Raw genomic sequence first — 14,171 nt, 5'->3', positions numbered from 1 at the left:
ACCAGACGGGGTTTGGGGGCAGCAATCGCTGAGAACAAAGTGGAGCGTTCTCCAGGCTGGGAGCTGTGGGTTTTGGCATCGCCACTTTCCTGTTGATGTGGTGAATGATGCAGGGCACTTCCAGGCCTGTGGCTGCTCAACCGAAGGAGCTTCAGGGCCTCATCTTCCATACAAACACAGCTAATCTGGTTCCTTCATTTTCTGAGATGAACTGGTACCTGTTCGTTTGATCTACGCGAAAGACTGACCATCTCAAACCTAGAATATGCAGCAGAATAAGTCAGCTGGACTCACACAGGGATTTACACATATATACATTTCTTGAAAATACATTTTAATAACATTTGTTCATATATAGGTTTCGATAGTTTTGGAATGTAATCATTTGTAAACATTTCCAGTTTATCAGCTGTAGTAATAACTAATTCCTGCAGTTTGATAAAGTGCTTCATACATGAAACTAGTTGAGCAAAGCAAGAATGATGTCAGCTGCAAAGGAAATCTTCATTTTGTCAGATCAACTTCCCCTCCTCCCATCAAATTTTCTTCAACAAGCCTGTTCTACAGCAACCCTTGCAGCCAAAGAATATGTAGAGAGGGCTTTCTTTAAGTATCACTGAAAAGTCAGAGTTTTCAAAGGATGGGTGGGAATTCATGACCAAATCCTCCAAAATAGGATATTCGGCATACGTTTTCATGTTCCATCCTCTGATTTCCATTTGTCAGGAATCTGCATCTCCAAGTGGATAGAAAGTTTAGGGAAATGAGGCTTGTTTCCCCTACAAAGAAATATGTAAGGAAAAATTTCCAAAAGCATGATTGCCAAAAGTTGCTCCTGGCAATGAACCTGTGATAGAACACAGATCCCTGACTGAATGGCAGGTCCAGTCCCACAGTCAGGACAATTCAGTAAAATTCCCTATTTACCAGATTTGGACACTTTTCCGTGCAGTAAACCACGGCAACAAGTAGCCATGCTTCCCGAAGGGATTTCATGGGAATGAGAGACTTCTACAGCACCGTTTGGGAAATTTATCCATTCTGGGATCCAAGACACTGGGCTTCTGCTGCTGAGGGACCAGCAAAGGCCTCCAGTCCACCTTAGGTCCCGAGGTCAAGGCCTCCCTCCAGCCTTCGCAGCCACCCTCGACTTGCTCACTAAAGGGGAGCAAACCATTCCCATTGTAGCCCTCAGATACCATCCCATACAGTAAGATGACCACTCCATCACAATGAAAAATAAACTGTGACATTAGGGCAGTCAGTCTCAAATTTACATGCACTCTAAATTTCTCTACAAGTTCCAGAAAAAGAAGCAAATGAACTGGAAATGAGCAAGACCACTGAGCAAAATACTGCCTTGTGCAGTTATCAAGTGGGACGTGGAAACATCTCTCCAACACAGACTGGGAAACGTTTGGGTTTTGTTATTGCCTTTTTTTTTTTTGGTAAGAAACTCCTTCCTATAAAACTGGTTGTGTCACCATCTACCAGCCTTCTAACTTGGCAGCAGGGTTGCTCACAGAAATGGATAGCAGCCATCTTCCTGCGAACTACAAATCTTGCCTTTCGAACACATTCTAGATACTCCTGAGAAAATAATGTCCTACCTTGTCAAATTTTTTCACTCAAACCCTGCTCTACCAGCTTCCGAGGCATTGAGAGTAGTACAAAAATGGTTATTTTCAGCAAGGTTCTCGAGTAACTCTTTGGTGCCACAATTCTCAGGAGTGAGCAGATTTATCTCAGATAACCTACCTTCCTTTACTGTTTTGTCGCATTTGGCAAATTGTCTTCAAAATAATGGCATTTGGTGACCAGAGGTTTTTCTGGACATCTTCATTTCCTTATGGCACATGTTGTTTACAGTTATGTGTGATGGTAATACAGGAGAGAGAACACCAGCCCAGCTCCCTCATCCCTCCCCTCCACGGACCAAACACCTGGAAGACGGTCACGTTTGGACTTTCCTAGAATGCGCTCTCCCACCGCAGCCTATATCCTATAGGGACGAGTTGGGCGCTCCACAACACACCGAACACTGCGCAGAGGGATGTGTGGTTTCGGGGTCCTGGGGGATTTGGAAGTGGAGCTGCATTTAGCCCACTCGACAGCTACGTGTGGACAGGAAGGAGAAGGCCCCATGTGTGCATTGTGGCCCAAGTCACAGAAATAAAGGGAGCGGCGCCAAAGAGCAGTATTGCTGCGGCCAAAGTCGTATGGTACTGGTTTCTTTACAGGATTAGTAGAAGGCAAGAATGTAGAAAGTTTTTATGCAAGTTGCTATAGTCAGAGTAGCCGAGAGCTTTGGGGCAGATCATTCTTAAAACAGCAACTCCAGTCCTTTATCACGACTCGCTGACATTCTGAATCTTCCATCCTCCAAGTAGGCTAATTAAACAGCGGAGAAATGCACCAGTCCTACAGGAGAAATATACCACGACCTGGTATTTGAAATGTGGCTGGATTATTTTGCATTTACAAAGGCCTGCTACTTGGCATTCCTATGAAAATAAGAACATTCAGTCAACCACGGCTTCTAGTTAAGGATCCAAAAGCTGTTAGTGTTTTAATCCAAGCGATCCTTAGACCGGAGCTCTGAAGTCAGGCCACAGGGTGTAGGGGGCCTTGTCCATCCTGGCCTGCTCCCCCAGAAGTGTGGGGGCAGTGAATGGCCTGGCTACGCCTCCAGGGGGTGAGGCCAAAGATGCCAACTTGCCCCTGTGGCCCCATCTGTTTCCTATGTAGAAAGACCTCTCTGTACCAAAAATGTGAGTTAGCTTGTTTGCATAAGTCAGGTACTTTTTGCTTATTTTGATCCTTGCCACTACAAGCTATAGAAACTTGTGGCCTTCCATTTTCACCTACAAGTCTCCATGCTGCAAATTTGCATCCTCTTTAATTCAGGCAAAGGTTCACAAGGGTTCTCTTAAGGAAATACAACTGCTCCGGAAGGGGGTTTTCTTATTTTGACTTTTTTTTTAAGCAAATGAAATCAGAGTAACTCTAAGAAATATTTGGCCCATTTTCAAACCTAGAAAAAAATATCCCACGGAGAATTTTAGAACTATACTATTTCTCTAGTCCGGTTCATACCTACCAATCACAGACTCATAGCAATGACTCTTCATCATAAGGTGGAAACAGATGTGAAAGTCTCCATAGTACACCTCACTGAGCAGAGCTGGGCTAGAGAGAGGAGAGAGTGAAGTGGAGAGGAATGTTCCACTACCTCACCCAGGTGGTGTGTCATCTGGAAATGAGTCTTAAAACCACAGGGACACAAATTCCCTCTTATTAAGGCCAATATATTTTAAGGCACAACTTAAATAACATTCCTCTGATTTTCTCATTTCTCTCACCCCACCCTTCCAATTAATGGTTCAGTTTGCAGCCTCCTATACTGGCTGCCAAGAAGAGACGGAGAAAGTGGCAGCATTAGAAAGAATTCACGCGCTCTTAGCACATGATAGATTTGCACATTATTAAACGTTAATCGAGTTTATCTGTTAAGCACATGTCACGGGAAGCATCCTACCAGGGTCACTCAACAGAGAACAAGTAGTGGGGAGCATGTGGACCTTCACCAAACAAAAGACACGAGTCTCATCGACACTCAAGTTCCTACCACGTGTTGAGCTGCCAAGAATATTGCTTGTTGCTCACTCCATGGACACTCTTTGTGTCTTCCGACTGGCTTCCTGCACCGACAGAATCCCCTACACTTCCCCAATTCCTACACCTTCATACAGTATAAAAAAAAAATTCCAAGTGGATGAATTCGCGCAGAAGTTTTCTGTAGCATTACATCTCTCACTTTCCACACCTGTCACTGTAAAAAGTCTCCTTGAAAGAAAAAATACTGCCATTATCTCACCCAAGAAGTTAATCCTGCCTAAGGAATAAGTCCTGAAAGTTGCAAAATACCTTCATTCATTTGTTTCCAGGAGGCTAACGCTCTCCCTGATGTCTTTTCTTACACAAACTCCTTCCTTAGTCTCTGGGGCCCAGAGGGTAGAGGCAGTGGGACAATGCTACTTCCATAGGAGGTCAGTTGTCTCTTGCCTGGAATGTCCGAGTGTGTACATTTGGGGATGTGGGGAAGGTAAGGAGACCAGGCAGTACAAAACATGAACGGGCCTACAGTCCCCGGCAACCCGCATCCCAAAGCATTCCCATTGCCCCCACCTGCCCCACAGCCTTGTCCTTGAGCACTGGAAAATAAAAGGGGTGGAAACAGAAGGGATTGCCATTTAGAGAATGACGCTTTTATGCTCAAGTTCCAATCGGTTTAAACTGGAGAGCCCCTCAGAGTGGCAATTATATTCTGGGAAGGAAAAGATACTATTTAGAAGTCCCATTTTAGTCAGAATGCCCCTGCCCAGATAGTCCTTTCCAGGCACTAATGGGAGAATAAGTTGTCCTCCTGTGGTGACCGTGGTGGAGTTGGCATGTTGTTGGGTCCAACGAAGAGGCAGCTTAACTTGGGCTTCAATTCATTCCAAACTTTACTCATCTGGAGGAGAAAGGGTTGGGGGGAATGGAAGAGGACGAGGAGAGAAAAGAAGATCACGTGATTATGGGCCACTACCCTGTTAGGACACTTGCTCCAATCCCACCTTAATAGAAGAGGGAGATGGAGGAATTGGCTGCTTTCAGAATCCTCTAAGAACCAAAACATCAAGAGAAACATACCCCTGTAGTCTGAATTCTCAGTCAGTCAGTCCATCATATTTACTGAGCGCTTACTGTGTGCAGAGCACTGTACTAAGCACTGGGGAGAGTACAATATAACTGAATGCTCCCTTACACATAAGGGAATCTGACTGTCCTTTCTTAAGGGACTTGGGTGATTCTCTTGCAAACCCAGAAAGAGGGGCATTTCCCAGCGCAAGCCTGGGTAGCCTTTGGTCAATAAAGCAACCACATCTCACCTGAGACTTTCATGAACAACGCCAACAGAGTATCAGATGACAATGGGAGAACATCCCAGAAGAGGCACCAATTATACCTATTCTTTTTCACTTTCTTTTTTGATCATTTCCAGTTCAATCGTATTTATTGAGCACACACTGTGTGCAGAGCATTGTACTAGGCACTTGGGAGAGTACAGTTGCTCCACACATTTGCTATTCAGGCTTTTGCTATTTTGTTTATTCAGTCAACTGCTACTGATTCAAGCAACTCAAACAAGGCTGTCAACAAGAAATAACCAGGTGTCCACTGGATACCCAGGACCTTGCTAGACATCAACCCCAACAAATAATCTATTAACAAGCAAAAGTCTGGGAAAATAATGAAGGGGGTTTTGTACCTCGGAGGGGAGAAAATGGACAAGCCAAGAACACTCAGTTCTGCCAGAACATATTTTCACTATGCGCTTTAGCTAGAACAGAATGGCAGAATTTAAGGGAAGTTCCTCGGACAATGTAAGCCAATCTGGAGTAGCACAACACTAATTTTCCTAAATATGGCGTCCTGGAAGAACACAACCCTCACATTATTGGAGAAACAAAGTGCACCTATGGACTGAATCCAAGTTACAAAACCCACAGAGATTATTTAAGATGCTTTCCTTCACAGGAATAAGAACTCCCCTCCTTGAGAAGCAGTAGTAGGGACTTGTTTTACTTTCTCCTTGGGAAGCTTTTGGAAAATTAATTATTATGCTTTGTTTCCCAACTCATCTTAGGCTTCCACTACCTTCTCCTCTGACTCTGCAAAAATAATCTTTGACTATAAATTCTGAAAAAAAGACCAATTGCCAGTAACCTCAGGCCCACAGATAGAATAACTGAGGAAAAAAAGTGATCTCCTCTGTCGTTTAATAGGATCCCTCTAAATTGCACAGTACAGAGAAAGAGCAATAGAAAAGCACTTGCCTCTTTGTGGCCCTGGATTTGAGAATTGACAAAGGCTCCTAAAATGTGGGATGTCAGAGGCAGGTATACATGGATTAGCTGTGTCTCTTGATGCAGGCAGTACAAAGAGAAGTAGTTCCGGAGCTCCATGGTCTGGATTGCATTTTCTTGCTGAAAAAATAAATCTTGGTGAGCCTGTTTCCCGAAAGCAACTTAGGGGAGGAGGAAAGCCTCGTTTATGACCCGTGAACATCGTCCCAAAGGGCAGGCCCAATGTCTCTTTTCAGTCCAATTACCTTGGAGCAGCTTTCGTTTAATGAGAGTCACGTGAGGGGGGAAAAAAAATTGCTGGGGAGAGGTTGGAAGGCAAATGGAAAAAAACAAAACCACAAAACACTCCAGATACACGATGCACAAGATATCTAATTTTGACAGCAGTAGTACTTGTTAACCACACACTTCGTAGGCAACTCGGCCAGAAAACCCAACACCAATGTAGGCCAATGTCACTCAAACCCCGGTTCAGAAACACCACTTAACCCGAGAGAAGACGTGTTTACTAAACAGCTTCTCTAGATATACACCCCCCCGTTGCCTGGCTTCCCCCCTCAACTTTATCCCCACCCTGGATTGACTGTGCTACCTCCACAATTCGGGACTCCAGCTGCTCCACGGACTCTGGTTCCCTGTTCTGCACTGTGGCACTCATCATCTGCTTCTTCATCATGCTATACTTGTGCAAAGCTCGCTGGTGCTTGTGTAGCACTCCCTTTTCATGCCTCTCGCACAGATCCTGCAGTGGGAAAGGAGACAAGGGGTATTCATTCACTGAACCCCAGCCATCAACCCCAGTGCAATCCAAGGCCAAGAGAAGTTACTGAGCCACCTGCTTACTCTGCTTTCAGTTCCCTTCTTGGGCAGGAAAGCCTGCTGAAAGGGGAGGGGGAGGAGAAGGTTGGGGGGGAGGGTATATTCAGAAATGTGTAGGAAGTACATGCACTGACTGAAAACACCTTAAAAATACGGTCTATTAATTCTTCAGCATGGGAGACTTAAAAAAGAAATCGCTTTTTTCCTCCTAAACCTGAAGAAAGTCGTATTTGAGTCACTGTGTGGTCATGAAATGGAGGAACAGACGGACCTCTCCCAGGCACAGACCAGGTGACTAAGGTACAATTCCAAAGCTTAAAACTATGCCAAGATATATTGGCTCTGGTTTGACCCTCAAATCTCATAGTTTGTTAGCTGCAAGCCAGCCTTGCAGATGAACAAATAAATTTAGGTTCGACAGCTCAGAATTTATAGAAAATTAGGCAGAGTGCTCACCCAAACAATACTCCCCCACCCATTCAAGGGGGAAAAAAACCAAAACCACCCAACCTCAGGCAAGGGGAAAGTAAAAATAAAAATTTTAAACAAAACTGTATCCAAAACCACAACACTAATACTTCTTCAGACTAACAATGCTCAACAGTTCTCAAATCGACAGCTCTCAAGCCGGTAAATTTCAAAACCCTAGCAAAGATTTTGCAGCCTGTTCAAATTTATGAGTCAATTTTTAACCTGGGCCAATTCTACTGACTCTGAAGGGGCAGAAAAAACATAAAACTAATTTGATCTGTGCCTTTCACCAAGTGTCAGGGAGGGAAAGGCTGGGCTTTAACCCATAGATTCCTAAAGCATCCCCAAAACACAGTCCTCAAAGAAAAAGCCGGTTAGTTCCTAGAATGTCCAAAACAGTAGAGAAATCTGAACTCCTTGGGAAGGCTGCAAGCCAGGACTACTGCCATGAAGACAAGAACAGACCAGTCACGCTGCAGAGCTCGCCAGGGACATGATATCATATTCAACTTCTCAGGATGCCCAGTTTGCTCCAAGACTGGCTTTTCAACCAGTTTTCCAATTTTCTTGGAGCTACACCCAGATAGATCATAAGATCATTCCCAGAAGTTCTCCTACTGGCTAGGGAACAGCCAAAACTCACTTTATAGGACTGGAGCAAATCCAGAAAAAGGTTCAACTTCTCCACAACATCATTCTCTTCCTGTTTACCCTAGAAAACAAGGGGTCAATTAATCAGTGTATTACCCTGACCCTATCAGAATCTCCATCACAGCTCATGAAACCCAGTTCTGCCCTACTTCATTTCCCACACCTCCATCCATCCACCATACCATATGAGGGTTCAAGTAGGGGATCGGCTAGTCCAATCGCACTGCAACACTGTACTTTTCAGAACTACATTCTCAGCAGCATTTATCGAGCCCCTTCGGCACAGGGCAGAGAGGCACTTGATCCTGGAGGAGGGGGCTATTTTTAGCCAGCTCCCACTTAAAATCCTGGACTGCAGGGAAAAGCGGGAAAAAACCTCCCAGAGCAGAAACAATTTTAAATAGCTGATGCTTAGAAATGCAACCATTTGCTGCATTTATATTATGTACTAGCATTTGTGCAGGTGGTGTCAACATTGTGGAAAGTAAAAGATGGTCATACCTAAGTCGCTCTTAAGAGGAGTGGAGGAGAGAAGATTTGTCTGGATTAGGTAAACTGTAGAGCATAGAAGTGTTTTTTTTTTTTTAAAAAAAAAAAGATGGGATATTTTTACTTGGCTTTAGAAGTAGTTATATTAATATTTATCCCTGTTACAGGTTGGGCATTTATGAGTCTTTAGAAACAGTCTGTGCTATTAGAAAAGAAAATAATTCCAAGTAGGCTCTGACTCAATGTTTCTCAGAGTAAGATCCCTGGGTGAAGAGGGATTCAGAAGTCAAGTGACCCTGTTTTCTGGAGTTCAAAGTGAGACACCAATAGGGCAAGTGGTCTAAGAAGAGAAGGGAAAAAAAGAGGCAGGAGAGGTATGTGAAGACAGGCAAACATGTACCCACAGAAAGAGAGCAAGTGCATACGCACACAGTTGGAACACATTCTCATCCTACTTCCTATGGCAGGTAAGCAAAGACAGAAGCAGTTAAGAAATTCCTCCCTCACTACTCCAGAGCTACTGCCTCCACTCTACTCAACTACCGAAGGCTATTTCCCAGAGGATTATGGGGCAGCCTTGAAAACACCCAGGAGCAGTCTGTGGAAATGCAGCTACAAAAGACACCACTATGCCTCTGTTGATTGTGAACCCCACCACCACTGATAGGGCCACTCCAGTAACCCCAGCCAAAAACAGTTTTGTGGGTCACAGGACAAAGGTTTAAAATTCATGCTTAAACAGTGAGTAGAAAGGGTAGAAGATTGAATGGATGGATTTTTCCTTTTCCTTTAGATACAAACACCCTCTACTTTCCTTCCTCCTAGCTTTCACCAGAGGAAATCAGGGAGTTCACAACTGAATGAAGATTAATTCCAATCAGATTCCCTGATTTGATTTTGTTTTTAATCTCTATCTCTGCTTTGGTTTCCCGTGCCATTTTACTTCTCTCCCTGCCTCCATCCCTCTCCCTTTCTCCACTCATCCACTCACTCTTCTCTCTGCTCTGTCTTCCCTGGCTCATTCTTTACAGCAGCCAAATTGATGCACAATAAAGCCTCAGTCCAAACTGTCATGGAATTCCAAATTTGAGGAGTCCAAACTTTTCTATGATGTGGTAGATTCGTAGCTTCAGTCGTTGCTGTCAACAGGGAAGGGAAAGGAACAGGGAGAGAGAAGGGGAATAAGAAAAACTGTTTTTGTTAAGCACTTACTGTGTGCCAAGGAATCAGTCCATCAATTATTGAGCACTTCAAGTGTGCAGAGCACTGTACTAAGCACTTGGTAGAGTAGAGTACAATAAAGTTGCTAGACACGTTTCCTGCCCACAAGGAATTTACAGTCCAGATGGGATATGTACTTTTTTTAATGGTTTCTGTCAAATGCTTACTTTGTGCTGAGAACCGTACTAAGCACGGGGGTAGATACAGTATAATCGGGTTGGAAACAGTCTATGTCCCACATGGGGGCTCAAAATCACCCCCATTTTACAGATGAGGGAGCTGAGGTCCACAGAAGTCCAGTCACTTGCTCAAGGTTACACAGTAGACAAGCAGCAGAGCTGGAATTAGAACCCAGGTCCTCTGACTCCCAGGCCTGTGCTCTTTCCATGAGGCCATGCTGCTTCCCTAAATATTGTGGGGCTGAGGGTGAATGTCAAATGCTTAAAGGATACAAATCCGAGTGCATAGGTGACACAGAAGGAAGAGGGACTAGGGGGGAATGAAGCCTTAGTGAAGGCCTGCTTCTTGGAGAAGTGATTTTAAATTAGGCTTTGAAGGTGAGAAGAGTGGTTGTCTGTCACAGGAAGGGAGGGGAGATCCAGGTCAGAGGGAAAACACGGACAAGGGATGTTGGCTTAGAGGAACAAAATGTGTGGAGACTTAGTTGTAATATGAAATCAGTCAAGTACGGTAGGAGGGGGAGAGATGCTTGAGTTATTTAAAGCCAATGGGAAGGTGTTTCTGTTTCACAAGGAAGTGGATGGACAACCACTGGAGGTTTTTGAGGGGTGGGGACCACAGGGAAGTATGGCCTGGAGTGGGGAAAGATAGGCAGGGAGGTCAGCAAGGAGGCTGATTCACTAATCAAGACACGATGTAAAGCTTGGATCAGCACAGTGGCGGTTCGGGGAGGAAAGGACAGACTTCAGCAATGTCCTCTAGACTGTAAGCTTGTTGTGAGAAGGGAATGTGTCTGTTATATTGTACTGTCCCAAGAGTTTAGAACAGTGTTCTGCACACAGAAAGCACTCAATAAAAACAATCGATTGATTGCGTAGGTAGAACCGAAAGACTTGGTGTACTAAGCACTGGGGAAGATACAAGATAATTGGGTCAGACACTGCCCCGTCCCACATGGGGCTCACCATCTAAGTAGGAGGGGGAATAGGCACTGAATTCCCATTTTAGAAATGAGGAAACTACGACCCAGAGAAGCTAAGTGACTTATCCAAGGTTAGAGAGCAGGCAAGTGGTGGAATTAGGATTAGAATACAGGTCTTCTGAGTCCCAGGCCTGTGCTTTTTTCACTAGGCCACACTGCTACCCAGGAAGGAGAAGAAGGGGGAGGGAGAAGGAGGAGAGAGGAAATGAGAAGAAGAGGGGGAGAGAGGAAATGAGGGGAAAAGGGAGGAGAGAGGAGGGGAGGTCAGTAGAGGGGATGGAAAGGAGACAGGGTGCTCTGGGCTGGCACTGGCAGAGGTAAGTGTCTCCTCACTCCCAGGGATGAGAGGGGGCCATGTCTCTACACTTGGCATAGGCAACAAAGGTGTGGCCCCTCCCTCACAGTCTGAAGTTGATCACACCTCAAAAATGCAGTTTGACTCCTCTCTCACCTTTCTTATAGCTGGAAATAACATTTGCTGGCTATTTTTAGTCAAAGCAAACCATTTCCCTCTACCCTCTCTTTCCAAAATGTTTAAGTAGGCTGAGGCCCCCTATAAATCTGAAAACTTCAGGAATACCAGCAACGTTGATATTTCCTTAAACCCCGAGCTCACTGTGGGCAGGGAATGTATCTGCTGTTGTACTGTACTCTCCCAAGCTCTTAGTACAGTGCTTTGCACACAATAAGCACTCAATAAATATGACTGAATGAACTGATTTACAGGGGTGGGTATAAAGGCACAAAAAGGAGGAAGGAAACCCAGGACTTTCCAGCCACCAACTGGTCAGATTCTCTTTTTAGACCTAAAACACAACAATCACCAGAGAGGAAAGCCCCCAGCTCTACAGAGAATGGTCTCAATAGTATCATTTTTATTGTTAGCGTCCTTTAAAAAAAATAGTATCTGTTAAGCGCTTACTATGTTTCAGGCACTGTAGTAAGCGCTGAGGTAGAAACAAGCTAATCAGGTTAGAAAGACTGCCTGTCTCACAGAGAGCTCACAGTCTTAATCTCCATTTCACAGATGAGGTAACTGAGGCACAGAGAAGTTAAGTGACTTGCCCAAGGTCACAGCAGACATGTGGTGGAACCAAGATTTGAATCCAGGTCCTTCTGACTCCCAGGCCCATGATCTATCCACTAGACCATGCTGCTTCACAAGTGACTAAAATACAGTGGAAACAAGGGGGGCAGGTGAGTCAAAACTCAAAGAAAATTCAGACATTTTTCAGTATTCAGGAGCTCAAAATGCAGATCTTTTGCAAGTCAATAAAGGAGCATACTCTTTCCCCAAAACAAACTCGAGGTTTTTTTTCCAACTCCAAAAGCTGAAGTTGGATTCTTTCTAGTTAATGTCATCTATTGTGCCCTGAAAACAGCCCCACTGGAAAGAAGGTTTTCCACAGGATAAAGCTTTATATTGACTGCTAAAGAATTTTCAGAAGGCTAACTCGGGGCTTATAAGTGCACTGGGATTCCCTCAGGTCAATGGAGAATTACCAATCCCAATGTAAGTTGAAGAGGGAAGCAAATTGGGAAATCTTGAGTCCATCAAGTTTCAGTCTATAAGTTACAGAACACTTTCAAGAAATTGAGTAAGGAGGGATCTCTACTGGCAAAATGAATTCTCTTTCAAGAAGTTAGATCCAATCAATCGTAGTCCTTGAGCACCGATGAGACAGAGCATACTGTACTAAGCGCTTGAAACAGTAGAAGAGAGTCAGTAGACATACTTTCTACCCACAAGGAGCACACTACCTTTTTTCTAATCAGCAAATAGTTAAATGATTACCATGAAATGTGTGAAAGTTTTGAGATTAAGGAGTCCTGATCAGCGGGATGGTTTTCTGTTGACAGGAGACTTACAACTTTTAAACTCACACACAGAGTGGTAAACATGTGGGACTCAGTGCCACAGAAAACTTTGCAGACAGGCAACTGCACATAACCTCAGGGACGATGGGTCCATAAGAGGATTTTTGAAGAAAAAGGTTGAGACAGTAAAGGGTCAAAGAAAATTTTCACATTATTCTTTCAACGTCACTATTGTGGCATACCCCAGGTTTAGTGGACCAATCAATGGTCTGATCCAACATGGCATTTCTTCTGCTCCTATAATCCAAATCTACCCCCCTTCCAAAAAAAAAAAAAGACATCTTCTAAATATTTAGTACTTTATGAAACACAATGGTCTCTCATATGGTAAGTACTCACCTGTTGTGCAGCCTTATCAGCAAGTAAGGCAAATTCAACCGATAGGCCTTTAAGGGCTTGTTTTAGGGTCCCCCATGTGCTATTGTTCAGAGTGGCCCAGGAGGGTAGTGGTGTTGTGTCAGAGCCTAATGCACTGAGAGAGAGAAGAATTGAGTTAATTCAAGGACTGAATTTTGCCAATTAACCTCCCCACCTTCCCAATCATGCCATTAGCCACCTCCATACTCATTTATCTATTCATTTTCTGTGGAATTACTTATTCACTTGGGTCATTGATTTGCATCTATTCTCCCTCTTAACTATGTTACGCTCATCAATTTGCATCTGCTGTCTCCCAAGTTCCTCAAGGTCAGGGATTGCGTCTTTCATTTTTGTAAATTTCCCCAAAGACCCATAGGGTGCTCTGTTCACTGTGCTCAGAGAAAAAAAAACACTTATAAACTTAAAACAAAAAATTAAAACTACCACAAGGGTGGTGGAAGCCATCTAATAATTACTGGGTGTGTGAAACTGAAAGGAATATCAGAGCCACATCAATGATAGTAAGCACCCACTTATCTAGGTCTCCAAGCCCAGGGTCCCAGGCCCACTCTTTTAATAATAACTGTGGCATTTGTTAAGTGCTTACTGTGTGCAAGGAACTGAACTAAGCACTGGGGTAAATACAAATTGAGTTGGACCCAATCCCTGTCCCACATGGGGCTCACAGTCTCATTCCCCATTTTACATATGAAGTAACTGAGGTACAGAGAGGTGCAGTGACTTGCCCAAGGTCACACAGTAGACAAGCAGTGGAGGCAGAATTAGAACCCATGACTTTCTGACTCCCAGGGTGCTCTATCCACTATACTATGCAGCTTTGAGCGGTGGGTGCTTGTAAATATGAAGGAGAATAGTTGAACACAAATTGCCAGGGGCTACAGGTCTCCACCACCCCAAGTGGGGCCCTTCCCCCTCCCATCTATAATCCCACTGTCGCCTCTTGGCCAGCAGTTGGGTGGATGGCAGGGGGCAAGGAGGACATGGATAGAGTTGTTCCCATCAGCGCTGCCCCTCCTCATTACAGTAGGAAACAGAGTCGGGGGGAAAGGAATGGGAAGGATGATGAGCCATGGATGCAAGAGGGACCAAGTACAACCCAGAAGATAAAATATTATAAACAGAGTTTGTACCTATGCAAAACAAACACGTGAATACATAAAACAACCTTTCCAAAGCATGGGGGTTAG

General features: G+C 44.3%; 1 protein-coding gene across 2 annotated transcripts in view; it reads right to left on the bottom strand.

The window, feature by feature from the left end:
* Positions 1-313: 313 nt before the first annotated feature.
* SNX8 (sorting nexin 8) overlaps positions 314-14,171 on the bottom strand; it is a 43,554-nt gene continuing 29,696 nt past the window's right edge. Inside the window, exons 7-11 of one of the 2 annotated variants that reach the window (XM_029049575.2) lie at positions 12,943-13,075; positions 7,846-7,914; positions 6,505-6,654; positions 5,883-6,032; positions 314-4,516 (exon numbers count right to left, since the gene is read on the bottom strand). In XM_029049575.2, the coding sequence (XP_028905408.1) occupies positions 4,403-4,516; positions 5,883-6,032; positions 6,505-6,654; positions 7,846-7,914; positions 12,943-13,075 (616 nt within the window). In that variant the 3' untranslated portion in view covers positions 314-4,402. The remainder of the gene's footprint in view (positions 4,517-5,882; positions 6,033-6,504; positions 6,655-7,845; positions 7,915-12,942; positions 13,076-14,171) is intronic. The other variant, XM_029049583.2, reaches the window with a different exon arrangement.

Source organism: Ornithorhynchus anatinus, chromosome 2 (genome assembly GCF_004115215.2).
Source record: "Ornithorhynchus anatinus isolate Pmale09 chromosome 2, mOrnAna1.pri.v4, whole genome shotgun sequence".
Classification (NCBI taxonomy): domain Eukaryota; kingdom Metazoa; phylum Chordata; class Mammalia; order Monotremata; family Ornithorhynchidae; genus Ornithorhynchus; species Ornithorhynchus anatinus.
This window is presented reverse-complemented; position numbering and strand designations above follow the sequence as displayed.